General features: G+C 43.2%; 1 protein-coding gene across 1 annotated transcript in view; it reads left to right on the top strand.

The window, feature by feature from the left end:
• The first annotated feature begins 13,290 nt into the window (after positions 1–13,290).
• The window catches only part of LOC135541658 (protein phosphatase 1 regulatory subunit 1C-like), a 38,061-nt gene continuing 24,022 nt past the window's right edge, over positions 13,291–27,329 (top strand). Inside the window, exons 1-2 of the mRNA XM_064967977.1 lie at positions 13,291–13,375; positions 14,152–14,212. Coding sequence (XP_064824049.1) covers positions 13,295–13,375; positions 14,152–14,212 — 142 coding nt within the window. The 5' untranslated portion in view covers positions 13,291–13,294. The remainder of the gene's footprint in view (positions 13,376–14,151; positions 14,213–27,329) is intronic.

The raw sequence follows: 27,329 nt of genomic DNA, 5'->3' as shown, positions 1-27,329 counted from the left end.
ACAAGGTCATCAAGGTTCTCATTAACAGCATTGAGAATTATCTTCTATATTATGCTCTCCCTTTAGAGGGCTTTGGGTTTGCAGGACCAACCCTGCCAAGCAGGCTCAGAATCTTGAGGGGGCAGTGCTGCTCTAGATCTCTGATCACATTTTGGCTGAATACAGACCTCTTACAGCAGGCCCGTAAAACAGTTAGGGACTGTTCTCCTTAGTACCTGGGTATTTCAGGTGGGTGTCTAGGGTGTAGGGTTGTGGACCATTCCATCAATATAGGATCATAAATAAATAATTCATTTAAAAAATGTTTTACCACACCATCCACATTTGCTGACCCTTCTGTTTACTGAGTTTATCTTCACCATGGTGAATTAGTGCTTTTGTGTTCAAATTAGTTATGTTTGAAGATATATAGAAAATCTATATTTTTTTGTTGTATTATTACAATCCATAACCAGGCTAGAATTGTGTTTCATTATTTTCCTTGTCTATAAGAACTATGACAATTTTTAAATAGCCATGGAGTAGTCTTTGTCTCTGAACAAATGGTTATCAATATATAGTTTATTGACAACGAGAGCTACTAGTTTCCCTTTAAATCTCTTTTAATTGAAAATTGGATACAGAACTTTATGCATTACGCAATTTCCTTCGGGAATTGGTCATTCATGCCAATTTTTGTGCCAGCAAGTCTTTTACCCAGATTTTTAACCATTATTTTATCTTTAAAGAAAGCAAATATGGAAAATATTGGGCTTCATACCTCTGCCCTCTGCCCTCTGTCCGAAGCAGTGTGCACATTCAGTTTGGATTTCCTCGAGAGCTTTGCGTGGAATCTGAAGAGCTGTAAGGAGGAACTCTCGAACTACAGATTCAGGAACTTCTCCTTCTTTCTCTTGGATACCTGTAAGTACCAGATTCTCTGTCATGGATCTAGCCTGCAAGTGAAGAACACCGTTCTCCTTTTTAGGTTCATTAACTTTGGTTTCAATCTTCTTGACGGTCCCTTTTAGCTTGCTTGTGTCTTTCTCCAATGTCACAGGTTTTTCATCACTCTTGCCTTCAACTCTTTCATATCCTTACTGACTAGTTCAAGTATACCCAGTTTGTCATTTATTGATGTTAACAGATCGGTTTCGACCTTTATCATGGTGGTGAAAATATTCAATTGTCTGTCTGTAGAAGTGTCACACTTTCATTTTGAAATAGGTTCCCCTGTCTTACTCTCTGTCATGTTTAGGTGTGGCTTGTTTTTGTAATATTTGTTGATACATTTCTCTAGTATTAAGATTTGTCTTGTGGTGTCATCCAGATTGACGATTACCACCCACCAGATTGTGTAGTGCTAATATTTAAAGAAGTATTTGAAAAGCTTGCTCATTTTGGACTTCTAGTCCCTTTTAAACAGTAAGTGTTTGAGCCACAGCCTTCTGGGTAGTACCGTTGTAATGGTCTATTTCATCCGCATTTGGTAGATACCAACTAGTCTGTGATTAACGGGGTTGAGCTAGAGTGGTGTTTGTGCTTACAAGAACGGATTCTGAAGGGGCCCGGGGCCAGGTATTTTTTACAAGAACGTCAAATGTGGTTTGAACTACAAAGTATTAAAAGCTATCTATGTAAAGACAGCCGAGACTCTCACAAACGTGAACATGGGTTGGTCTATTTCTTCTGCATCGGTAGATACCGACTATCAATCCATGTTTTGTTCTGTGATGCTCACAAGAGTTGTAGAAGGTAAGGGGTTCTTCTACATAGAAGATCATAGCATATCCAAGGACAAGTGTATATAGTACTGTAATAAACTCCACACAGTTGTCACTGACTAGTTGGATATTATTTTCCCACAGAGCAGTCAATTTATGTACTTGCAGCATTCATATAAAGTTACTTTTTATCAGATTCTTGCTTTGACAGACCTTTTTTTTAATTGACATTTGTCTGTTTATGTCAAATTGTTGTGTGCATGTTCTTGTAGCCTTAGTTGTCCTGAAAATAAAATGGTGAAACCTTTCATTGTAAGGCTAAATTTAAGGGCTGGACATCTGGGGTCTCGGGAATGATAGAGTTAACCCTGTGCTGCTGGTAAAGGTTTGAGTAGCCAGTACTAAATAAAAGTTGGCTATTTTTGCAGCCTATAGCCTATTAAAATTGTGGAAATAGTTTATTTAAGTTTTAATGTAACTATTTCAATATCTAAACAATATTGCATGGTAAAGGTATTGTTTTGCTGTATCAGCTGTAGTCTTTCATTAATAAAGCTAAAAAGATTTGTTCGCAATTGCAGTTTAAATCTGTTCTTTTCCTTGCAGCCTGACAAGCCCAAAAAGCACATGGAATTGGATATTTCAAGACCCATTTCAAACCACATTCATAGGTGATTTGAAATCAGAAACAGATCCTTGCCATGTAACTTGTATTTGAATGGTCAAATCTGATACATTTGCCCTCAAGTGTTTTTAAGAATGTTATTTGGCATATCTTGTTGTTTGCTACTGTTTTGACAGTTTGACAAGAACATGTGGTAGCTAACTAATTTGTTAATTGTTTACAAACAAATTAGTGAATGTGCTAGAAAGCTAAACGGCTAACTAACTAGATAGTTGACTGCCTTGGCTAGCCAAAAATGACTAGTTTTGAAACTTGGATCATTATCCTTTGAGGCTTTAAAAGTGTTCTTACACTATGCTTTTGAACATTCAAAGCAACTGGGAAACATCCATGGCAGGCATTGTTGTCACCTTAGCTTGCTACATAACTTCTGAGTGCACTAGCACCACAACCAATCAGCCTACACCACTGCACACACACCTGCCATTACTATGACAACTAGCGTAGACATGTCAGCAAATGACTGCTGTCTGAACACACACACACACAAGTCTGATTTGGTCACTTTGCCATTTATGAATGTGTTATTCAATGCATTTCTATGGGTTATAGTAGTAAAGGCCAAATTAAATATTTTATGCCCCAACATTTTTTTATACCTAAAATAAAAGATCGAACAGCTAAATGATCCATGGTATGACAGTCTTAAAACAATTACATTGGTCAGCTTAGAACTGCCAGCCCCCTCCCCCCAAACAGCTTAGACTTAGTGGTTAAATCGAACGAAATCGACATACATGGCATATTTCGACATGCTGTTCAGTTTGCTTGTGTCAAACTTTTGTTTAGATTTTTTTGCAGTTTACTAAGCTGAGGAGCACAGACAAAATCCTAGAGGAAATCCTGATTCAGTCTGCTTTCCACCAGACACTGCGAGATGAATTCACAATTTAACAGGACAATAACCTTAAACACTAGGCCAAATCTACACTGCAGATAAAATGGTTTTGTGTAAGGCAAAGGGTTCTACCTATGAACCTTTAACATCCTAAGAACCGCTTTTGGAGGAAAGGATTCTTTCATAATTGTTTGGAAGGCAATAGGGATTCTTTGTAAGGCACGACGGGTTCTACATAGAACCATATATCCTAAATCCCAGCATTCTCTATTGCAGGGTGATTTTCAGAACGATTTGTTTTAATATCTTTGTTTTTGCATATACATTGATTGGTTGATACATTTTATGCTACATAAAGATAAACATCTTACATTTTTCTAAACTAATCCAATCTGTTAGTAGATGGATTTATTGCACCCGGTACTGAGATGGTTGTTCCAGTATAGATGATTGAGGTTGCCTCAGTACATCATTTTCCCTACCCTGGCAGTCATTCTGAAGGCAGTTTGCAGGTGATTATCATTTCTACTGTACTTATTGGATATCCTAACTGGCTGGATTCCAATAGGAATTATGCATCACCATTGGTGGAAAAAGTACCCATTTGTCATAATTGAGTAAAAGTAAAGATACCTTAATAGAAAATGACTCAAGTGAAAGTCAAATCAAATTTTATTTGTTACATACACATGATTTGCAGATGTTGATGTGAGTGTAGTGAAATGGTTGTAGTCACCCAGTAAACTATTACTTCAGTAAAAGTATAAAAGTATTTGGTTTTAAATATACTGAAGTATCAAAACTCAATGTAATTGCTAGAATATACTTAAGTGTCAAAAGTTTAAATAATTTCAAATCCTTATATTAAGCATAGCAGATGGCGACATATTATTGTTATGTACTGAAAGCCAGGGGCACACTCCAACATAATTTACAAACGAACCGTGTGTGTTTAGTTAGTCCGCCAGATCAGAGGCAGTAGGGATGTTGTCTTGATAAGCGCATGAGTTGGATCGTTTTTCTGTCCTGCTAAGCATTCAAAATGTAATAAGTACTTTTGGTTGTCTTATTTGTAATATGTGTATTATTTTCTTTTGGAATGTAGTGAAGTAAAAGTAAAAGTTGTCAAAATTATAAATAGTAAAGTACAGATACCGCAAAAAAATTAAGTAGTACTTTAAAGTATTTTTACTTAAGTACTTTACACCACTGCGCATCACTTATCAAGCCAGCATAATATAACTTGCAGGCCTGATGTGACCTGTAAACCAGGATTTTCCTAACACTGCTGTGTTCGAGTAGAACTAGGGCCAAAGAAAGGCCTCACGATACTGCATGTGTAATGTATTGTCATTAATTATTACATTTTAAAGGCTGATGAGGCTGGTGGAACCGTTCATAGAGGTTTATAGGAAGAACCTTTAAATTATTAACTGGTTTTTGGTAGAACCCTTCATAGAGGGTTGTAGGTAGAACCATATACAGGGGGTTCAATACAAACCCTACATACAGTGGGGAGAACAAGTATTTGATACACTGATGATTTTGCAAGTTTTCCTACATACAAAGCATGTAGAGGTCTGTAATGTTTTATCATAGGTACACTTCAACGGTAGCGTCCCACCTGGCCAACATCCGGTGAAATTGCAGAGCGCGGAATTCAAACTACAGAATTATAAATATTTAACTTTCATAAAATCACAATGTAATACATCAAAATAAAGTTTAACTTCTTGTTAATCCAGCCGCTGTGTCAGTCTTCAAAAAGGCTTTACGGCGAAAGCACACCATGTGTTTATCTGAGGACAGCACCCAGCATACAAAACCATGAAAAACATATTTCAACCATGCAGGTGTGACACGAAAGTCAGAAATAGCGATATAAGAAATGCCTTACCTTTGATCTTCTTCTGTTGGCACTCCAAAAGGTCCCAGTTATATCACAAATGGTCATTTTGTTCGATAATATCCTTCTTTATATCCATAAAAACTCAGTTTAGCTGGCACGCTTCAGTCAATAATCCACCCAATTTCGCTCCATCAAAATGCATACAAAATGAATCCCAAACGTTACTAATAAACTTTTCAAAACAAGTCAAACAATGTTTATAATCAAACCTTAAGTACCCTAATATGTAAATAAATGATACAATTTAAGACGGAGAATTGTTATTGTCTTTACCGGAGAAAAATACCAAAGAATCGCGCTCTCATTCACTAGCTTGGAAAAAATACAGCCAAAATGGGAGCCACCTAGAAAAACTACAATTGCTGAGTAATTTTTCCAGAAACCAGCTTGAAACTCTTTCTAAAGACTGTTGACATCTAATGGAAGCCCTGGGAACTGCAATCTGGGAGGACTTCGCCTGTAATGGTTTTCGTCCTCCTCTTCTCAGGAGGAGTAGGAAGGATCAGACCAATGCGCAGCGTGGTAAGTGTCCATAATATATTTTAATGAAATATAACTGAACACAGAAAACAAAAGAATAAGAGAATAAATGAAAACCGACAAGGTCCCGTATGGAGCAAACACTGACACAGAAAATAATCACCCACTACCAAAATGGGGAAAACAGGCTACCTAAGTATGATTCTCAATCAGAGACAACAATTGACAGCTGCCTCTGATTGAGAACCATACCAGGCCAAACACATAATAACAACATAGAAAAAGGAACATATACTACCCACCCCAACTCACGCCCTGACCAAACTAGCACAATGACATAATAAAGGAACTAAGGTCAGAACATGACATCGCCTTATAATAAAAGTGACAGCCATTGAAAATAGTGGTTGGCTGAAATATTTTTTGGGGGGGGATTGTTTGTCCTCAGGGTTTCGCCTGCCATATCAGTTCTCTTATACTCACAGACATTATTTTAAAAGTTTTAGAAACTTTAGTGTTTGAGTGTTTTCTATCCAAATCTTCCAATTATATGCATATCCTTGCTTCTGGGCCTGAGTGACAGGCAGTTTACTTTGGGCACACTTTTCATCCGGGCGTGAAAATAATGCCCCCTACCCAAGACAGGTTAAAAGAATCAGCCGCTTCCAGATGCAATAGTGATTTACAACATTAACAATGTCTACACTGTATTTCTGAGCAAATTTATATTATTTAACTGGACAAGAAATGTGCTTTTCTTTCAAAAACAAGGACATTTCTTAGTATCCCCAAACTTTTGAACTGTAGTGTATATTTCCCTTACGGATACCCTATAACACATCCAATAGTAAGGAGCTGTGCTGATGTTCTTCACCAGTGTTAGTTAACCTTTTGGAGCTGTGAATGACCCAGGGTAGCATTGTGTGAGTGTTCAGAGAGTGCCGACCTGCTCCCCATCACTGAATGCACACAAAATGCACTCCACTCTAGATAGCACTAGTGGAAATAACTGCCTGTAATGATTCAATAGAGCACTTCCAGCTCCCTCTCCTGCCAGGTACTAATTACATTAGCAGCTCTCACAGAGATGAGTGCAAATGGCTATATTCACACACACACACGAGCGCACACGGATGGACGCACGCACACACACGGACGCACACATACACACAGAAGCACACACACACAGACACGACAAGCCTGTTAGTTCTCTTTACTGCACCTTACGTTTAAATGCCAAATTCTTCGACCGACCATTAGTGGAATTAAAAATGGAAGGTTTCTGAATGTTGTTTGGCTTTTTCATATTTGTCTGAGGGTCATGTGGTAGATGTTTTAGGATAATGGAATGAGGCACACAAATATCTCCCATCTCTGTACCGTAGGCTTTTGTGTGTCTTTACGTAGGTCATAAGTTTTGTTAATATTCTTGTTTTTTTGCACATTAAATACAGCTCAGACTATCAGACTACTTGTAAAAATAGAACAGTACCACTTTATTTAAACCCTGCGTAGCACATTGTTTATAGGCTGTTATAATGCATTGTAAGACTTATCATATGTGTGTATGACCCCCTTGCGATGTGCTATTACCAATGCTTAATAACCCTTACTAAATAAAAAGCCATTTTGAGTCTGTTGAAAGTATCTATATAGAGACATAGCATAGCCTTATAGAGATTATGAAGGTTCATGGTTAGTAAAGTGTTACCGAAATAGCACATTGGATTTGGAGGGAGAAACAGTAAGGTAGATCTGGAGAGGGGAGCTACAAACTAAAACATTTGGATTCCTCAAGGGTTCTTTGGGAATGGTGCTGGTTCTATGTGGAACCATACTTACCCAAATAACCCTTTGAGCCCTTCAATGGTTCTTTGCAGTTCAAAAAGGGTTCTTTCCTCTTTTAGTTATAATTAAAATGTAGGGGCAGTGGATCATTAGAATATGTTGGGGCGTAGTTTATGCACAGCTTTTTTTGTTTAACCGTGAGTGAGTGTCATTCCAGTTTATTCAACTTTTGTGTTTTCATTCACATATTAAATACAGTATTACCATAGTTGTTAATGGTGTCTTGTGAAAGACTTACTAAGTTAGTAGTTCTCAATTCTCTCCTCTGTGATCCCCAGCTGTTCCAGAGCTAGCACAACGGATTTAACTTGTTAATAACACATTAATAAACTTCTTAGGGATGGGCCCCTTTTTTCTCCATTTCCGCCTGAATGACGTGCCCAAAGTAAACTGCCTGTAGCTCAGGCCCTGAAGCCAGGATATGCATATAATTGGTACCATTGGAAAGACAACATTTTGAAGTTCGTACAAATGTTATAATAATGTAGGATAATATAACACAATAGATATGGTAGGAGAAAATACAAAGAAAACCAACCTGAATTATTTTTTGAGAGACCATGCTCTTATAAATGCAAGAGAAAGGTCATATTGTAAAATAGCTCCCTGGATGCAATTGATATGGCTCCACAGGGTGTCAGCAGTCTATGTTCAAAGTTTCAGCCTTGTAACTTAAAAAAATAATAAGAAATAACAGTTTATATAAGGACACAGTATTGGAAATCTGTGTCTTGGAAATCGGTTTCCTATTGAACATACTAATTTCTGAAATAAATATTATAGTTTGATTGCATTTTAGGGTACCTGAGGAGTAAATAGAAATGTATTTTGACTTGTTGAAACAAGGTTTAGGGGTAGATTTTCAGATTCCTTTCTCTGCAAATTGAATCGCCAGCCATCGATTTGGTTTTCTCAAATCGATAGCTGGCACCAACTAAACAGACTTTTGGGGATTTAAAGAAGGATTATATCTAACAAAATGACACTACATGTTATAGCTGGGACCCTTTGGATGACAAATCAGGGGAAGATTTTAAAAAAGTAAGTGAAGATTTTCAAAGACTGTGCCTGTGCCACTTGAAAAATATTTTGATGTGGGGCGTCGTCCTTAAACAATCGCATGGAATGTTTTCGCTGTAATAGCTACTGTAAATCAGGCAATGCATTTCGATTAAGAAGAATGTAAGCTTTCAGCCGATTTAAGACACTTATACAGTGGGAGAACAAGTATTTGACACACTGCCGATTTGACAGGTTTTCCTACTTACAAAGCATGTAGAGGTCTGTAATCTTTATCGTAGGTACACTTCAACTGTGAGAGATGGAATCTAAAATAAAATTCCAGAAAATCACATTGTATGATTTTTAAGTAATTAATTTGCATTTTATTGCATGACATAAGTATTTGATCACCTACTAACCAGTAAGAATTCCAGCTCTCACAGACCTGTTAGTTTTTCTTTAAGAAGCCCTCCTGTTCTCTACTCATTACCTGTATTAACTGCACTTGTTTGAACTCGTTACCTGTATAAAAGACACCTGTCCACCCACTCAATCAAACAGACTCCAACCTCTCCACAATGGCCAAGAGCAGAGAACTGTGTAAGGACATCAGGGTTAATTGTAAACCTACACAAGTCTGGGATGGGCTACAGGACAATAGGCAAGCAGCTTGGTGAGAAGGCAACAACTGTTGGCGCAATTATTAGAAAATGGAACAAGTTCAAGATGACGGTCAATCACCTTGGTCTGAGGCTCCATGCAAGATCTCACCTCGTGGGGCATCAATGATCATGAGGAAGGTGAGGGATCAGCCCAGACCTGGTCAATGACCCGAAGAGAGCTGGGACCACAGTCTCAAAGAAAACCATTAGTAACACACTACGCCGTCATGGATTAAAGTCCTGCAGCGCACGCAAGGTCCCCCTGCTCAAACCAGCGCATGTACAGGCCTGTCTGAGGTTTGGCAATGACCATCTGGATGATCCCGAGGAGGAATGGGAGAGGGTCATGTGGTCTGATGAGACAAAAATAGAGCTTTTTGGTCTAAACTCCACTCGCCGTGTTTGGAGGAAGAAGAAGGAAGAATACAACCCCAAGAACATCATCCCAACCGTGAAGCATGGGGGTGGAAACATAATTCTTTGGGGATGCTTTTCTGCAAAGGAGACAGGACGACTGCGCCGTATTGAGGGAGGATGGATGGGGCCATGTATTGCGAGATCTTGGCCAACAATCTCCTTCCCTCAGTAAGAGCATTGAAGATGGGTCGTGGCTGGGTCTTCCAGCATGACAACGACCCGAAACACACAGCCAGGGCAACTAAGGAGTGTCTCCGTAAGAAGCATCTCAAGGCCCCAGAGTGGCCTAGCCAGTCTCCAGACCTGAACCCAATAGAAAATCTTTGGAGGGAGTTGAAAGTCCGTATTGCCCAGCGACAGCCCCGAAACCTGAAGGATCTGGAGGTCTGTATGGAGGAGTGGGCCAAAATCCCTGCTGCGGTATGTGCAAACCTGGTCAAGACCTACAGGAAACGTATGATCTCTGTAATTGCAAAAAAAGGTTTCTGTACCAAATATTAAGTTCTGCTTTTCTGATGTATCAAATACTTATGTCATGCAATAAAATGCTAATTAATTACTTAAAAATCATCATACAATGTGATTTTCTGGATTTTTGTTTTAGATTCCGTCTCTCACAGTTGAAGTGTACCTATGATAAAAACAATTACAGATATCTACGTGCTTTGTAAGTAGGAAAACCTGCAAGATCGGCAGTGTATAAAATACTTGTTCTCCCCACAGTATATTACGAGCCCTCAAGTTCCACCGGACGTTGTCCTGCTTGCGGGACACCGATCCTTATTAATAAAACCTAAGGAATTTTAACTATAAAATATGGCTTATCCAGAATTTTAAAAACTGCGTAGTTTTACAAAGAACCTTTGAGATTGAGAAAGGTTAGTTATTATAGAACCATTCTCCAAAAAGGTTATTTAAAGAACTAGAAAAAGGATTGTAACCATAGAGGTACCCTTTTTGGTGCTGTATAGAACCTTTTTTTAAATGGTTCTTTATAGAACCTTAGGAAAGCATTATTTATATCACCATACAGTATTTAGTTTTTTTAAAATGATTTCTTACATTGTTAGCCCAGAAAACCTTAAGTTGTATTACATGCAGCTGGGAAAAACTATTGGATATCAGAGCGACATCATCTTACCAGCACTACGACCAGGAATACGACTTTCCCAAAGTGGATCCTTTGTCCACACCACCCAGGGCATTTGAACTGATTCCAGTGGTTGACCCAAAATAACGCTGCCAGAGAAGAGGGAGATTGAGCTGTCTTCGGAGGCACGCACACCACCCAACACTTCTGTGTATATTAGTCGCTAATGTCCAGTCCATAGATAACAAGGTCAATGAAATCAGGGCAAGGGTTGTTTCCAGAGACACATCAGGGATTGTCACATACTATGTTTCGTAGAAACATGCTTCTCTTGGGATATGCTGTCGGAGTCGGTACAGCCACCTGGAATCTCAGTGCGTCGCGCCGACAGGAATAAACATCTCTCTGGGAAGAAGAAAGGAGGGGTGTATGTTTCATGATTAACAACTCATGGTGTAATTGTAACAACATATAGTAACTCAAGTCCTTTTGTTCATCTGACCTAGGATTCCTCACAATCAAATGCTGACCATATTATCTCCCAAGAGAATTCTCTACAAGAGCTGTATAAGGCCATAAGCAAAAAATAAAACGGTCATCCAGAAGTGGTGCTCCTAGTGGCCGGGACATTTATGCAGATAATTTTCCTTTCTCATGATGCCATCTATTTTGTGAAGTGCACCAGTCCCTCCTGCAGCAAAGCACCCCCACAACTTGATGCTGCCATCCCCGTGGAATGATGTTCTTTGGCTTGCAAGCATCCCATTTTCCCTCCGAACATAACGATGGTCATTATTGCCAAACAGTTCTATTTTTGTTTCATCAGAATAGAGGACGTTTTCTCCAAAAAGTATGATCTTTGTTCCCTTGTGCAGTTGCAAACCATAGTCTGGCTTTTTATGGCAGTTTTGGAGCAGTGGCCTCTTCCTTGCTGAGTGGCCTTTCAGGTTATGTCAATATAGGACTCGTTTTTTCTGTGGATATGGATACTTTTGTACCTGGTTTCCTCCAGCATCTTCACAAGGTCCTTTGCTGTTGTTCTGGGATTGATTTGCACTTTCGCACCAAAGTACGTTCATCTCTAGGAGACAGAATGCATCTCCTTCCTGATCGGTATGACGGCTGCGTGGTCCCATGGTGTTTATACTTGCATACTATTGTTTGTACAGATGAACGTGGTACCTTCTGGCGTTTGGAAATTGCTCCCAATGATGAACCGGACTTGTGGCAGTCTACAATTTATTTTCTGAGGTCTTGGCTGATTTCTTTAGATTTTCCGATGATGTCAAGCAAAGAGACTGAGTTTGCAGGTAGGCCTTGAAATACATCCACAGGTTCACCTCCAATTGACTGAAATTATGTCAGTTAGCTTATCAGAAGCTTTTTAAGCCATGACATCATTTTCTGGAATTTTCCAAGCTGTTTAAAACACAGTCAACTTAGTGTATTTAAAATTTTGACCCACTGGAATTGTGATACAGTGAATGATAAGTGAAATTATCTTTCTGTAAACAATTGTTGGAAAAATGACTTGTGTCATGCACAAAGTAGATGTCCTAACCGACTTGCCAAAACTATAGTTTGCTAACAAGAATTGTGTAGAGTGTTTTAGAGACTCCAACCAACCTTATGTAAACTTCCGACTTAAGCTGTACATGTACAAATTACCTTGACTAATCTGTTCCCCGGCACATTGACTTGGTACCGGTACCCACTATAGACAGCCTCGTTATTGTTATTTTATTGTTACCTTTTATTTACTTTAGCTAATTTGTAAATATTTTCTTAACTCTATTTTCTTAAAACTGCTTTGTTGGTTAAGGGCTTGTAAAGTAAGCATTTCACGGTAATGTTGTATTCAGCACAGTGACAAATAAAATTATATTTTATATTATTGGCTCATTCATCCTCTCTCCTCTCCCTTGTAATTATTCCCCAGGTCGTTGCTGTAAATAAGAATGTGTTCTCAGTCAAGTTACCTGGTAAAAACAGGGTTAAATATAATTAAATATAATGCTGCCAGTCATACTCAGAGCCCTGTGAACTGGGCTACCCACACATATTCTGTAGGGTGGCTCAGATGCAGAGATTTAGAGGCCGTATTTTTTAAAGGAGGGTGGAGATTCACTCTGCTTGCATGTTGTTGTTTTTTACAGAACTATCAGAAACAGAAGTGGCAGGTTAAGAGGAATCAAAGTGCGAGAGGTGGCATCAGGTATTGAATCCCATTCTCATGCGGAGAATTGTACATGTGCGTAAAGCCGGGAGTGTTATTAACCACTACCATGGCTTATAGGCTGTCCTAAAATATCGGAGACACACTGCATCATGTCCATAGGATGCACATGTACAAAGGAGCTCAGCTACATTAGACAGCTACATTACCCACAGATATCAAATACTGATCACAGCACAGAAGTTATCTTTCAATCTCTCCCCTTCTCCCGTGTGATGCAACCTTAACTATTTGACTGGAGAAGAGGAGGGAGGGCTATCCACTCCGGGGTAGTTGGAGGGATTGGGAGGAGGAGGAGAGTGACTGCTGCTGTGTGCCTGTCTACACAGCCCCCTCCCTCTCTCACTCTGTCAGCAATCCCCTCCTCTCTTTCTCCCTCTCCATCTCCCTTGCCCTCTCTCTGTCTGTCTGGTGTGTTAGCAGTATGGAGCCCAACAGTCCTAAGAAGATCCAGTTTGCTGTGCCTCTCTTTCAGAGCCAGTTGGACCCTCAGGCAGCTGAACATGTGAGTTCATCCCACTGCACCATTGGCTTGTGGGGGGTGGGTGTGTGGCGGGTAATGTACATGGGTGACAGGGATATTTGATCATTTGGTCTTCACTAGAGAGAAGATGGCTAGTTGGGTTTGTTGCTAATTGACAAGCTGGGGACGTATCAAGTGTCTCAGCGCAACAGTGCTGATTTAGGATCAGTTTAACCATTTACATCACAAAAAAATAACATTACATGGACAGGGAGCTGATCCTAGATCAGCACTCCTGCTCTGAAACACTTGATACATAATTGCCCTGGTCTTTATGAAATAGCTTTTGGTTTTATTCATGGTCATTTTTATAGCTGATTTCAATATTTGTGTGTTAAACTATCTGACAAATATTCTAAAGATGATTCACAAACATCATGCTTGAAGTTGATTGCATTTACACAGTCAGCATTGGATGAACAATATCATGTTACTTTAATGGTTGAAGCAAGACCTTCTTCATGCCCCTAAATCCATTACTACAACCAATATCAGCCAGATGCAACTCTTTTGGCTAGTAATGGCTGGAACACACAGAATTAGAGGATTAGATGCAGTTGAGGATTAGATGTTTCTGTGCATTATACTGTAGGGTGGTTACCCCTAGACTATGATCGTGGGTCAGTTTTTGATTTTCCCCACTAATGGTTATGGTTGGGATTGGGAAAGGGGAAGCTGATCGTAAATCTTTACCTAGGGTAAACTTCACCCCAGAGCCGTATCATAGGCTATCCCTCCCCCTTCCTCCCCCATCACAGATTCGTAGGAGAAGACCCACCCCTGCAACGCTGGTCATCTACCAAGAGCCATCTGGGGCAGGTAAGACAGGGGAAACTCTATCCCAACAGTGTGTGTGTGTGTGTGTGTGTGTGTGTGTGTGTGTGTGTGTGTGTGTGTGTGTGTGTGTGTGTGTGTGTGTGTGTGTGTGTGTGTGTGCGCGCATCTCTCCTTGTGTGTACTGCAAAACTAAGGTTACAATGGAGTGGCATACACCACACATCTTGTTCTTAATTGCCTAGTTAAATAAGGTTAAATACATGTATTCACTCTCACACTAGAGACTATATACTTTATCTGCCTTAACATTATCAGCATAACATTTACTGTGACTTTATAGAAGTCAGGACATTCACTTATGCTCGCTCATATACTATTGAGAGCCAATTAACTCTTCTGCTATCTTGATCAGGACTCTCTTGAAAAATGTATTTGTATCTTAATGAGACAGAGATGGATAAATAAACGTCAAATATAAGGAGTCAGCTGATAGTTTGTACAGGAATTCCAGCTGAATGTTAGTCATAATATTGTAAGAACCTTTCAGCACTGGCCCAAATACAAAGGCGTCTGTATATAGAGTAGCACAGAGCAGTACACAGTTTACATATACTGTACATATACAGTGTGCGTATACATACCAAACATATTATACAGTGTAACAATAAGATTGTTTAGGCATTGATTGGGTTGACTCCTACTGGAAGGGCCACATCTGCAGAAACATACATTGTCAAGCATACTGTGTCATCCAGTAAAATGACAAACATCCCACTGGGCATACACTAGTTGAATCAATGTCGTTTCCATGTCATTGAACCAATGTGGAATAGACTTTGAATTGTCGTCTGTGCCTTGTGGGATTTATCTCATGAAAAGATATTATAGAAAATTAACATCTTCAGTAGTGTTTTAACAAGGATAGTAAAATCATTTCTCTCCAAAATGTAAACTATTAATAACTCTATCTACATGTACATATTACCTCAATTACCTCGACAAACCGGTGCCCATGCACATTGACTCTGTACCAGTACCGTCTGTATATAGCCTCGCCATTGTTATTTTACTGCTGCTCATTAATTATTTGTTGCTTTAATTTCTTATTTTTTTTAGCTATTTTTCTTAAAACTGTATTGTTGGTTAAGGACTTTTAAGTTAGCATTTCAATGTAATGTCTACACCTATTGTATTCGGTGCATATGACAAATACCTGTACATTTAATTTGATTTAATACACAGCCTACAAGCAAAGACACTAAAGAATGGAACTGGAACCTCTGGACATAGAATATACTGTACACTGATACAGATTCTAGACTACAACTGTCACATCCTGATCTGTTTCACCTGTCTTTGTGATTGTCTCCACCCCCCTCCAGGTGTCGCCCATCTTCCACATTATCCCCTGTGTATTTATACCTGTGTTTTCTGTCTGTATGTTGCCAGTTCATCTTGTTTGTTCAAGCCTACCAGCAGTTTGTCTCAGCCCCTGCTTTTCCCCAGTCCCTCTTTTACTCGCCCTCCTGGTTTTGACCCTTGCCTGTCCTGTCTCTGAGCCCGCTTGCCTGACCACACTGCCTGAGCCTGCCTGCCGTCCTGTTCCTTTGCCCTACAACTGTATTACCGACCTCTGCCTAACCTGAACCTGAGCCTGTCTGCCGTCCTGTACTTCTCCCCACTTCTCTAGACTATTGACCTCTGCCTGCCTTGACCTGTCTATTTGCCCTTCCCTTTGCGATTGTTAAAGTGACAATGCATAGATAATATAGAGAGTTGCAGCAGTGTAAAAGAGGTGGCATAGTCTGGGTAATCATTTGATTAGATGTTCAGGAGTCATATGGATTGGGGGTAGAAGCTATTTAGAACCTTATTTAACCTAGACTTGACGCTCCGGTACCGCTTGCAGTGCGGTAGCAGAGAAAAATGTCTAGGACTTGGGTGTCTGGTGTTTTTTACAATTTTTAGGGCCTTCCTCTGACACCGCCTGGTATAGAGGTCCTGGATGGCAGGAAACTTGGCCCCAGTGATGTATTGGGCCGTATGCACTACCCTCTGTAGTGCCTTGCAGTCGGAGGCCAAGCTGTTGCCATACCAGGCAGTGATGCAACCAGTCAGGATGCTCTCGATGGTGCAGTTGTAAAACCTTTTGAGGATACCAGGTCCTCAGACCCATGCCAAATCTTTTCAGTCTCCTGAGGGGGAGTAGGCTTTGTTGTGTCCTCTTCACGACTGTCTTGGTGTGTTTGGACCATTCTAATTTGTTGTTGATGTGGACACCAAGGAACTTGAAGCTCTCAACCTGCTCCACTACAGCCCTTTCAATGACAATTTGGGCGTGTTCAGTCATCCTTTTCCTGTAGTCCACAATCATCTCCTTTATCTTGATTATGTTGAGGGAGAGGTTGTTGTCCTGGCACCACACGGCCAGGTCTCTGACCTCCTCCCTATAGACTGTCTCGTCGTTGTTGATGATCAGGCCTACTACTGTTGTGTCATCGGCAAACTTAATGATGGTGTTGGAGTCGTGCCTGGCCTTGCAGTCATGAGTGAACAGGTTGTACCCCTGAGGGGCCCCCGCATTGAGGATCAGTGTGGCGGATGTGTTGTTACTGACCCGCACCTGGGTGCGGCCTGTCAGGAAGTCCAGGATCCAGTTGCAGAGGGAGGTTTTTATTCCCAGGGTCCTTAGCTTAGTGAAGAGCTTTTAGGGCACTATGGTTTTGAACGCTGAGCTATAGTCAATGAATAGCATTCTCACATAGGTGTTCCTTTGTCCAGGTGTGAAAGGGCCATCATTTACATTACATTTAAGTCATTTAGCAGACGCTCTTATCCAGAGCGACTTACAAATTGGTGAATTCACCTTCTGACATCCAGTGGAACAGCCACTTACAATAGTGCATCTAAGTCATTAAGGGGGGGGGTGAGAAGGATTACTTATCCTATCCTAGGTATTCCTTGAAGAGGTGGGGTTTCAGGTGTCTCCGGAAGGTGGTGATTGACTCCGCTGTCCTGGCGTCGTGAGGGAGTTTGTTCCACCATTGGGGGCCAGAGCAGCGAACAGTTTTGACTGGGCTGAGCGGGAACTGTACTTCCTCAATGGTAGGGAGGCGAGCAGGCCAGAGGTGGATGAACGCAGTGCCCTTGCTTGGGTGTAGGGCCTGATCAGAGCCTGGAGGTACTGCGGTGCCGTTCCCCTCACAGCTCCGTAGGCAAGCACCATGGTCTTGTAGCGGATGCGAGCTTCAACTGGAAGCCAGTGGAGAGAGCGGAGGAGCGGGGTGACGTGAGAGAACTTGGGAAGGTTGAACACCAGACGGGCTGCGGCGTTCTGGATGAGTTGTAGGGGTTTAATGGCACAGGCAGGGAGCCCAGCCAACAGCGAGTTGCAGTAATCCAGACGGGAGATGACAAGTGCCTGGATTAGGACCTGCGCCGCTTCCTGTGTGAGGCAGGGTCGTACTCTGCGGATGTTGTAGAGCATGAACCTACAGGAACGGGCCACCGCCATGATGTTGGTTGAGAACGACAGGGTGTTGTCCAGGATCACGCCAAGGTTCTTAGCGCTCTGGGAGGAGGACACAATGGAGTTGTCAACCGTGATGGCGAGATCATGGAACGGGCAGTCCTTCCCCGGGAGGAAGAGCAGCTCCGTCTTGCCGAGGTTCAGCTTGAGGTGGTGATCCGTCATCCACACTGATATGTCTGCCAGACATGCAGAGATGCGATTCGCCACCTGGTCATCAGAAGGGGGAAAGGAGAAGATTAATTGTGTGTCGTCTGCATAGCAATGATAGGAGAGACCATGTGAGGTTATGACAGAGCCAAGTGACTTGGTGTATAGCGAGAATAGGAGAGGGCCTAGAACAGAGCCCTGGGGGACACCAGTGGTGAGAGCGCGTGGCGAGGGGAGACAGATTCTCGCCACGCCACCTGGTAGGAGCGACCTGTCAGGTAGGACGCAATCCAAGCGTGGGCCGCGCCGGAGATGCCCAACTCGGAGAGGGTGGAGAGGAGGATCTGATGGTTCACAGTATCGAAGGCAGCCGATAGGTCTAGAAGGATGAGAGCAGAGGAGAGAGAGTTAGCTTTAGCAGTGCGGAGCGCCTCCGTGATGCAGAGAAGAGCAGTCTCAGTTGAATGACTAGTCTTGAAACCTGACTGATTTGGATCAAGAAGGTCATTCTGAGAGAGATAGAGGGAGAGCTGGCCAAGGACGGCACGTTCAAGAGTTTTGGAGAGAAAAGAAAGAAGGGATACTGGTCTGTAGTTGTTGACATCGGAGGGATCGAGTGTAGGTTTCTTCAGAAGGGGTGCAACTCTCGCTCTCTTGAAGACGGAAGGGACGTAGCCAGCGGTCAGGGATGAGTTGATGAGCGAGGTGAGGTAAGGGAGAAGGTCCCCGGAAATGGTCTGGAGGAGAGAGGAGGGGATAGGGTCGAGCGGGCAGGTTGTTGGGCGGCCGGCCGTCACAAGAAGCGAGATTTCATCTGAGAGAGAGGGAGAAAGAGGTCAGAGCACAGGGTAGGGCAGTGTGAGCAGAACCAGCGGTGTCGTTTGACTTAGCAAACGAGGATCGGATGTCGTCGACCTTCTTTTCAAAATGGTTGACGAAGTCATCTGCAGAGAGGAGGAGGGGGGGAGGGGGAGGAGGATTCAGAAGGGAGGAGAAGGTGGCAAAGAGCTTCCTAGGGTTAGAGGCAGATGCTTGGAATTTAGAGTGGTAGAAAGTGGCTTTAGCAGCAGAGACAGAGGAGGAAAATGTAGAGAGGAGGGAGTGAAAGGATGCCAGGTCCGCAGGGAGGCGAGTTTTCCTCCATTTCCGCTCGGCTGCCCGGAGCTCTGTTCTGTGAGCTCGCAATGAGTCATCGAGCCACGGAGCGGGAGGGGAGGACCGAGCCGGCCTGGAGGATAGGGGACATAGAGAGTCAAAGGATGCAGAAAGGGAAGAGAGGAGGGTTGAGGAGGCAGAGTCAGGAGAAAGGTTGGAGAAGGTATGAGCAGAGGGAAGAGATGAAAGGATGGAAGAGGAAAGAGTAGCGGGGGGGGAGAGAGCGAAGGTTGGGACGGCGCGATACCATCCGAGTAGGGGCAGTGTGGGAAGTGTTGGATGAGAGCGAGAGGGAAAAGGATACAAGGTAGTGGTCGGAGACTTGGAGGGGAGTTGCAGTGAGGTTAGTGGAAGAACAGCATCTAGTAAAGATGAGGTCGAGCGTATTGCCTGCCTTGTGAGTAGGGGGAAGGTGAGAGGGTGAGGTCAAAAGAGGAGAGGAGTGGAAAGAAGGAGGCAGAGAGGAATGAGTCAAAGGTAGACGTGGGGAGGTTAAAGTCGCCAAGGACTGTGAGAGGTGAGCCGTCCTCAGGAAAGGAGCTTATCAAGGCATCAAGCTCATTGATGAACTCTCCGAGGGAACCTGGAGGGCGATAAATGATAAGAATGTTAAGCTTGAAAGGGCTGGTAACTGTGACAGCATGGAATTCAAAGGAGGCGATAGATAGATGGGTAAGGGGAGAGAGAGAGAATGACCACTTGGGAGAGATGAGGATCCCGGTGCCACCACCCCGCTGACCAGAAGCTCTCGGGGTGTGCGAGAACACGTGGGCGGACGAAGAGAGAGCAGTAGGAGTAGCAGTGTTATCTGTGGTGATCCATGTTTCCGTCAGTGCCAGGAAGTCGAGGACTGGAGGGAGGCATAGGCTGAGATGAACTCTGCCTTGTTGGCCGCAGATCGGCAGTTCCAGAGGCTACCGGAGACCAGGAACTCCACGTGGGTCGTGCGCGCTGGGACCACCAGATTAGGGTGGCCGCGGCCACGCGGTGTGGAGCGTTTGTATGGTCTGTGCAGAGAGGAGAGAACAGGGATAGATAGACACATAGTTAACAGGGTACAGAAGAGGCTACGCTAATGCAAAGGAGATTGGAATGACAAGTGGACTACACGTCTCGAATGTTCAGAAAGTTAAGCTTACATAGCAAGAATCTTATTGACTAAAATGATTGAAATGAAACAGTACTGCTGGAGTAGGCTAGCTGGTAGTGGCTGCGATGTTGACACTACACTAATCAAGTCGTTCCGTCGAGTGTAATAGTTTCTACAGTGCTGCTATTCGGGGGCTAGCTGGCTAGCTAGCAAGGTTGATTGCGTTCCGTTACTTAAAAGAACGACAATAGCTGGCTGGCTAACCTAGAAAATCGCTCTAGGCTACACAATTGTCTTAGATACAAAGACGGCTATGTAGCTAGCTAGCTACGATCAAACAAAACAAACCGTTGTACTGTAATAGTTACTACAGTGCTGCTATTCGGGGGCTAGCTACGTTAGAAGAACGACAATAGCTGGCCAGCTAACCTAGAAAATCGCTCTAGACTACACAATGTCTTAGATACAAAGACGGCTATGTAGCTGGCTAGCTACGATCAAACAAATCAAACCGTTGTACTGTAATGAAGTGAAATGAAAATGTGATACTACCTGTGGAACGACGCGGAATGTTGACCGGGTAGTTGGAGTTCAATTCGGTAGAGGTTGGCTAGCTGTTGGCTAGCTAGCTAGCAGCATTTCCTACGTTAGGACGACAAATAGCTGGCTAGCTAACCTCGGTAAATTAAGATAATCACTCTAAGTCTACACACTCTAAACTGCACAATTATCTTGGATACGAAGACAACTATGTAGCTAGCTGACACTACGCTAATCGAGTCGTTCAGTTGAGTGTAATAGTTTCTACAGTGCTAGTGGACAGTGGATGTTAGCTAGCTGTAGCTGCTTAGCTAGCTGCTTAGCTAGCTGCTGGGCAGATACGTTAGGACGACGAAATACGATAATTATGCAATTGTCGTTGATACAAAGACGGCTATGTAGCTGGCTAAGAAGAAATTGCTAAGATTAGACAAATCAAACCGTTGTACTATAACGAAATGTAATGAAAAGTTATAAAAAGTTATAAAAAGTTATACTACCTGCGGACCGAAGTGTAGATGCGGCCGCTCGCTCCAACCGGAACCGGAGTCATGTGGAGTCATCTTTGGATCTGTTGGGGCGGTATGCAAATTGGAGTGGGTATAGGGTTTCTGGGATAATCGTGTTGATGTGAGCCATAACTATTCTTCAAAAGCACTTCATGGCTACAGACGTGAGTGCTACGGGTCGGTAGTCATTTAGACAGGTTACCTTAGAGTTCTGGGGCACAGGGACTATGGTGGTCTGCTTGAAACATGTTGGTATTACAGACTTATACAGGGAGAGGTTGAAAATGTCAGTGAAGAGACTTGCCAGTTGGGCAGCGCATGCTCGGAGTACACGTCCTGGTAATCCGTCTTGCCCTGCGGCCTTGTGAATGTTGACCTGTTTAAAGGTCTTAAACACATCGTCTGCAGAGAGCGTGATCACACAGTCATCCAGAGCAGCCGATGCTCTCATGCATGTTTCAGTGTTACTTGCCTTGAAATGAGCAGGGAAGTAATGTAGCTCGCCTGGTAGGCTCGTGTCACTGGGCAGCTCTCGGCTGTGCTTTCCTTTGTAGTCTATAATATTTCGCAAGCCCTGCCACATCCGACAAATGTCGGAGTCGGTGTAGTACGATTCGATCTTAGTCCTGTATTGATGCTTTGTTTGATTGTTCGTCGGAGGGCATAACAGTATTTCTCCTTGAAAGCGGCAGGTCTACCGTTCAGCTCAATATGAATGTTGTCTGTAATCCATGACTTCTGGTTGTCTGTAAATCCATGACTTCCATGACTTCTGGTACGTACAGTCAATTTGGGGACAACGTCATCGATGCACTTATTGATGAAGCCAGTGATTGATGTGGTGTACTCCTCAGTACCATCGGAAGAATCCGGGAACATATTCCAGTCTGTGCGAACAAAACTGTCCTGTAGCTTAGCATCTGCTTCATCTGACCACTTTTTTATTAACCGAGTCACTGGTGCTTCCCTGCTTTCATTTTATTATGAAAGCAGAAGTCAGGTGGATAGAATTATGGTCAGATTTGCCAAATGGAGGGCGAGGGAGAGCTTTGTATGGGTCTCTGTGTGTGGAGTAAAGGTGGTCTGAGTTTTTTTCCCCATCTGGTGGTCTGTATGTGGGTGGTCTGTAGGTTTCCTTCCAGTGTTGGCCATTGTTTAGTTTTGTCCCACACTTGTCTGTAATCTCTGTATAGGTTGCCAGTGGCATTACTCCTCTCACCATTTAGGGAGGCCATTACTCCTAGTAGCCATCTGAATGGTCACTTTTATCAACTTTCTCCTGGAGCAACATTAGGACTTGCCAATGCACAGGCTGTGCAATTGTAAAGGTGCTTTGGAATGGTTTAACTGTTGAACCTTGAATCTGAACCTTGAATCAGCGCATGCTCAGAGTACACGTCCTGGTAATCCGTCTTGCCCTGTGGCCTTGTGAATGTTGACCTTTTAAAGGTCTTAATCACATCGGCTGCGGAGAGCGTGATCACACAGTCATCCAGAACAGCTGATACTCTTATGTCCCCCCCCCCAACAGAGATCAAATGGACAAAACTCATAGAAAGTTGGTGGTAGGGGGACACTCCGAAACATAGTGAGTGTTTTGGTGTTGTAAGTCTGGTGGCTAAGCCTTACTTTTTAAAACATTGTTTTTGTTATTTTTATTGAATATCCGAAACATACACCATAATTGCAGTGAAGCCGCTCAACAACTACATCATACCAGTCATCCAACAGACTCCCATTCAGAGCGATACGCAGAAGCATCCATGGTCAATGCCTTGCTCAAGGGTACGTTGACAGATCTCCCACCAAGCCAAAAACATGAACCCGAACCCAGCAAGATCCCCAATAGCTGTCCCTCAACCATTCAAGACCCCTCCCACACCCCCCCCCCCTTCCAAGAAGAAAAATGTGGAAAAAAATACAATTCATTCCATTCCCCACTCCCAAGAACACCCCATTGCACCACAAACCAAGACAATGAACTAAAGAGAAAAAATGAAAAGACAGAAGAAAACAGCAAACAATGCAAAAATATATATACATAATAATACATTTAAAACAAAGGATATCAAGGACAACTAAAATCATAACAACAATGCCAACTGTATATGTTTGTGTGCGTGTCGGGCACTATTACATGTATGTATGTGTTCTTGTATGCGTTTATTTGAATGAGAGTGTGTGTATATGCATGTGTACAAACACCTGCACTGCATCAGCCTCAGGCAAAGCAGCATTAGTTTTAAAAACACTGCCCCTCAGTGTCATTCAAAGCATACCATTTTATTATGTTTTATTTTAAATTTGTTTTTTTATTACTTTTATCTGACCATCATTTGATCTCCCGCACAGCAACTACACTCCCACTTGTCTCCAATTCCACAGCCCATCCCATCTATCTCTGCTGGCCACCCACGTCGGGTTTCTACGCAACACATATCTTTCAACTATGCTGTGCTGTTTAACGTACAATTTCAATCTATATAATTGAATAGAATCCACAGATTGTGAGTTGAAGATAGATACTGTTACTAAGAGTATTAGCATATTAGTAATTGACTGACCCGGCCTCTCCAGATCTCCTAACAGTACTATTTCTAGGGTCAATTTTAGATCAATGCTATGCATTTTCAGCCAATTTTGAACTTGAGACCAAAAACAGGCTACCTGAGGGCAATAACAAAATAAATAGTCTATTGATTCTGTATCCTCACAACCAAATCTGCAGAGCTTCAATGATTTTATGCCCCAAATATTCAAACTTTTGTTGGTGGTGTCAGAGTCGTGTGTATAGGTGGCAGGGAAGTCAGGCGCAGGAGAGTCAAAAGGAGTGTAAATGGATTCTTTTAATAAATGCCCACTTAACATGCTCCAAACACTAATATGTACATACATAAATAAACATGGGTATGAGGACCCGTCGCGCACCTATACAACCAATAAAACAACACTGACATAAAACAATCTCTGACAAAGACATGAAGGGAAACAGAGGGTTAAATACACAACAGGTAATGAATGTGATTGAAACCAGGTGTGTGGGAAGACAAGACAAAACCAATGGAAAATGAAAAATGGATCAATGATGGCTAGAAGACCGGTGACGTCGACCGCCGAGCACCGCCCGAACAAGGAGAGGCAACGACTTCGGGCAGAAGTCGTGACAGGTGGCACGAATTCTATATAATAATTTTAGCTGAAAAGCACAAAGTCTTGAAACTTGCGTTGTTTTATATATCAACACATACACCCTGCACCATGGAATCAGTACATCAAAAATCTTTTCCCATGTAACGGTTCTCCTCGTCATCTAAGGAGGAGTAGTCTATATTGGGCCAATGCGCAGCGTGGTATGTGTCCATGTTAATATTTAATAAATCAACTGAATACTGAATAACAAAACAACAAAGAGAGTGAACGAAACAGTCCTGTAAGGTGCAAACACACAAAACAGAAAACAACTACCCACAAATCAAGTGCGAAAAACAGGCTACCTAAGTATGGTTCTCAATCAGAGACAACAATTAACAGCTGCCTCTGATTGAGAACCATACCAGGCCAAACACACAGAAAACCAAAACTAGAACAACACATAGAATGCCCACCCCAACTCACGCCCTGACCAACCTAAACAAGAAACATAACAAAGGAACAAAGGGCAGGACGTGACAGTACCCCCCCCCCAAAGGTGCGGACTCCGGCCGCAAAACCTAAACCCATAGGGGAGAGTCTGGGTGGGCATCCTTCCACGGTGGCGGCTCTGGCACGGGACGTGGACCCCACTCCGCCATAGTCTTGGTCCCCTTACGTGTAACCTTTGCAGCGGGCCCCAAATAGAAGGGTGACTCTGTCAGCACCGGAGTGAAGGGCGGCTCTGGCACCGCCGGAGTGAAGGGCGGCACTGGCACCGCCGGAGTGAAGGGCGGCTCTGGCAGCGCCGGACAGGCGGGAGGCTCTGGCAGCGCCGGACAGGTGGGAGGTTCTGGCAGCGCCGGACAGGCGCGAGGCTCTGGCAGCGCCGAACTGGCGGGAGACTCTGGAGGGAGGAGACGGAGAGACAGCCTGGTCCTTGGAGAAGGCACAGGATAGACAAGGCCGTGGAGGCGCACTGGAGGTCACGAACTAAGGGTCTGCACAACTCGTCCTGGCTGGGTGGTGATTTTACCCCGGCACGTGTGGGGCGCAGGCACAGGATGCACTGGTCTGTGCAGACGCACTGGAGACACAGTGCGCAGGGCTGGCGCAGGATATCCTGGCCCGAGGAGCCGCACTGGAGGTCTGGAGAGCAGGGCTGGCACCATCCATCCTGGCTGGATCCTCACCCTAGCCTGGCAGATGCGGGGAGCTGGGATGTAGCGCACCGGGCTAAGAACGCGTACTGGAGAATCCGTGCGCTCCACCACATAACATGGTGCCTGACCAGTATGATGCCCGACATGGTAAGCACGTTTTGGAGAGCTGTAGTGCCGAGCTGGCACAGGACGTGTAGTGCTAGGGAGGCGGACAGGAGGCCTGTTGCGTGGGGCTGGCACAGTCTTCACCAGACGGCTAGCATGCACCTCAGGACGAGTATGGAGAGCTGACTCAGGTGACATCAAATCCCAGACACGCTCCGTCGGGCGGATGTCGTGCCTCATGCACCAACACAGCAACTCCCTCATTACTCTCTCCACCAATCTCCCCATTAACTCCTTCACTGTCTCTGCTTCGCTCCCTTTGCTCACCTCCAATTCCGCCCTGACCGGCTCTGGTTTCATCCTTGGCTCCTTACGGTAAGCACGAGGAGTTGGCTCAGGTCTGACTCCTGACTCTGCCACACTCCCCGTGTGCCCCCCCAATACATTTTTGGGGCTGCTTCTCGGGCTTCCTTGCCAGCCGTGCCAAGTCCTCGTAGTGTCTCCGCTCAGCCTTAGCTGCCTCCAGTTCCTCATGTGGACGGCGATACCCCCCAGCCTGTGCCCAGGGTCCCTTACCGTCCAGTATCTCATCCCATGTCCATTTCTCCAGATCGCTCTGCTGCTCCTGGTTACCACGCTGCTTGGTCCTTTTGTGGTGGGTAGTTCTGTAATGATTGTCCTCTTCCTCTTCTTACGAAGAGGAGTACGAAGGATCGGAGGACCAATGAGCAGCTTGGTATGTGTCCATGTTAATATTTAATAAATCAACTGAACACTGAATAACAAAACAACAAAGAGAGTGAACCAAACAGTCCTGTAAGGTGCAAACACACAAAATAGAAAACAATTACCCACAAATCAAGTGGACAAAACAGGCTACAGCTGCCTCTGATTGAGAACCACACCAAGCCAAACATATAGAATACCAAAACTAGAACAACACATAGAATGCCCACCCCAACTCACACCCTGACCAACCTAAACAAGAAACATAACAAAGGAACTAAGGTCAGGACGTGACATCCCAACTATTGTGCAATCTGTATGTCAACATCCTGGTCCTCAAATGAAACTGGTATACTTTCCTATTTATTCCATTTTTATTCCTCTGCCAAGTTTGATCCTTTATATTGGGCAGACAGACCAGTTCCCTACCTCCTCCCGCTGCAACCTGCCTCCTCCATTTTTGGGGTAATGCTTGTCGTGGAAATTTCCTCTATTTACCAAATCATGAGAGCAAAACACACACAAGTCAGAGTTAGTTATCACAAAGTCAATCTTTAATTATATGAGCGTTATCACAACCCTGTGACTCTCAGATCAATTCAGTGTCTATCAATGAATTCTCTGAGAGTCCATCACACATTTCAACTGAGATCCTTTATAGCAAAGACACATAGTGAGACAGCATAGGCATAATTTATCGTTCAGCTTTGTCTCCTAAACAATGTTATTTTCTCAAACTCAGAACCATAAACCAATCCTCCATATCAACAGGCATATATCAAATCCATCCTATCATGACAAGATCACAGAGAAACACTGACTGGCACACAGACAATAAGTGGCTTTTAAAGAGAGGTTTACATAAAACTTTTGAATAAGGGCTTTTAAAATAAGGGTTTATGCTGTTATATTTTATAATCTCAACCCACACAATTCATATTCATTATATAGATAGGTAAATTTTATTTGTCTGGTTTAGCGTTCCAGATTAAGTTAAATAATTTTTGCTCATATGATTTGAAAAATAAGTCATCAGGAGTAGGCAGCGCCATAATTAAGTGAG

This window comes from Oncorhynchus masou, chromosome 6 (genome assembly GCF_036934945.1).
Source record: "Oncorhynchus masou masou isolate Uvic2021 chromosome 6, UVic_Omas_1.1, whole genome shotgun sequence".
NCBI lineage: Eukaryota > Metazoa > Chordata > Actinopteri > Salmoniformes > Salmonidae > Oncorhynchus > Oncorhynchus masou.
Note: the sequence above shows the minus strand (reverse complement) of the source record. Positions and strands in the feature narration are given on the sequence as shown.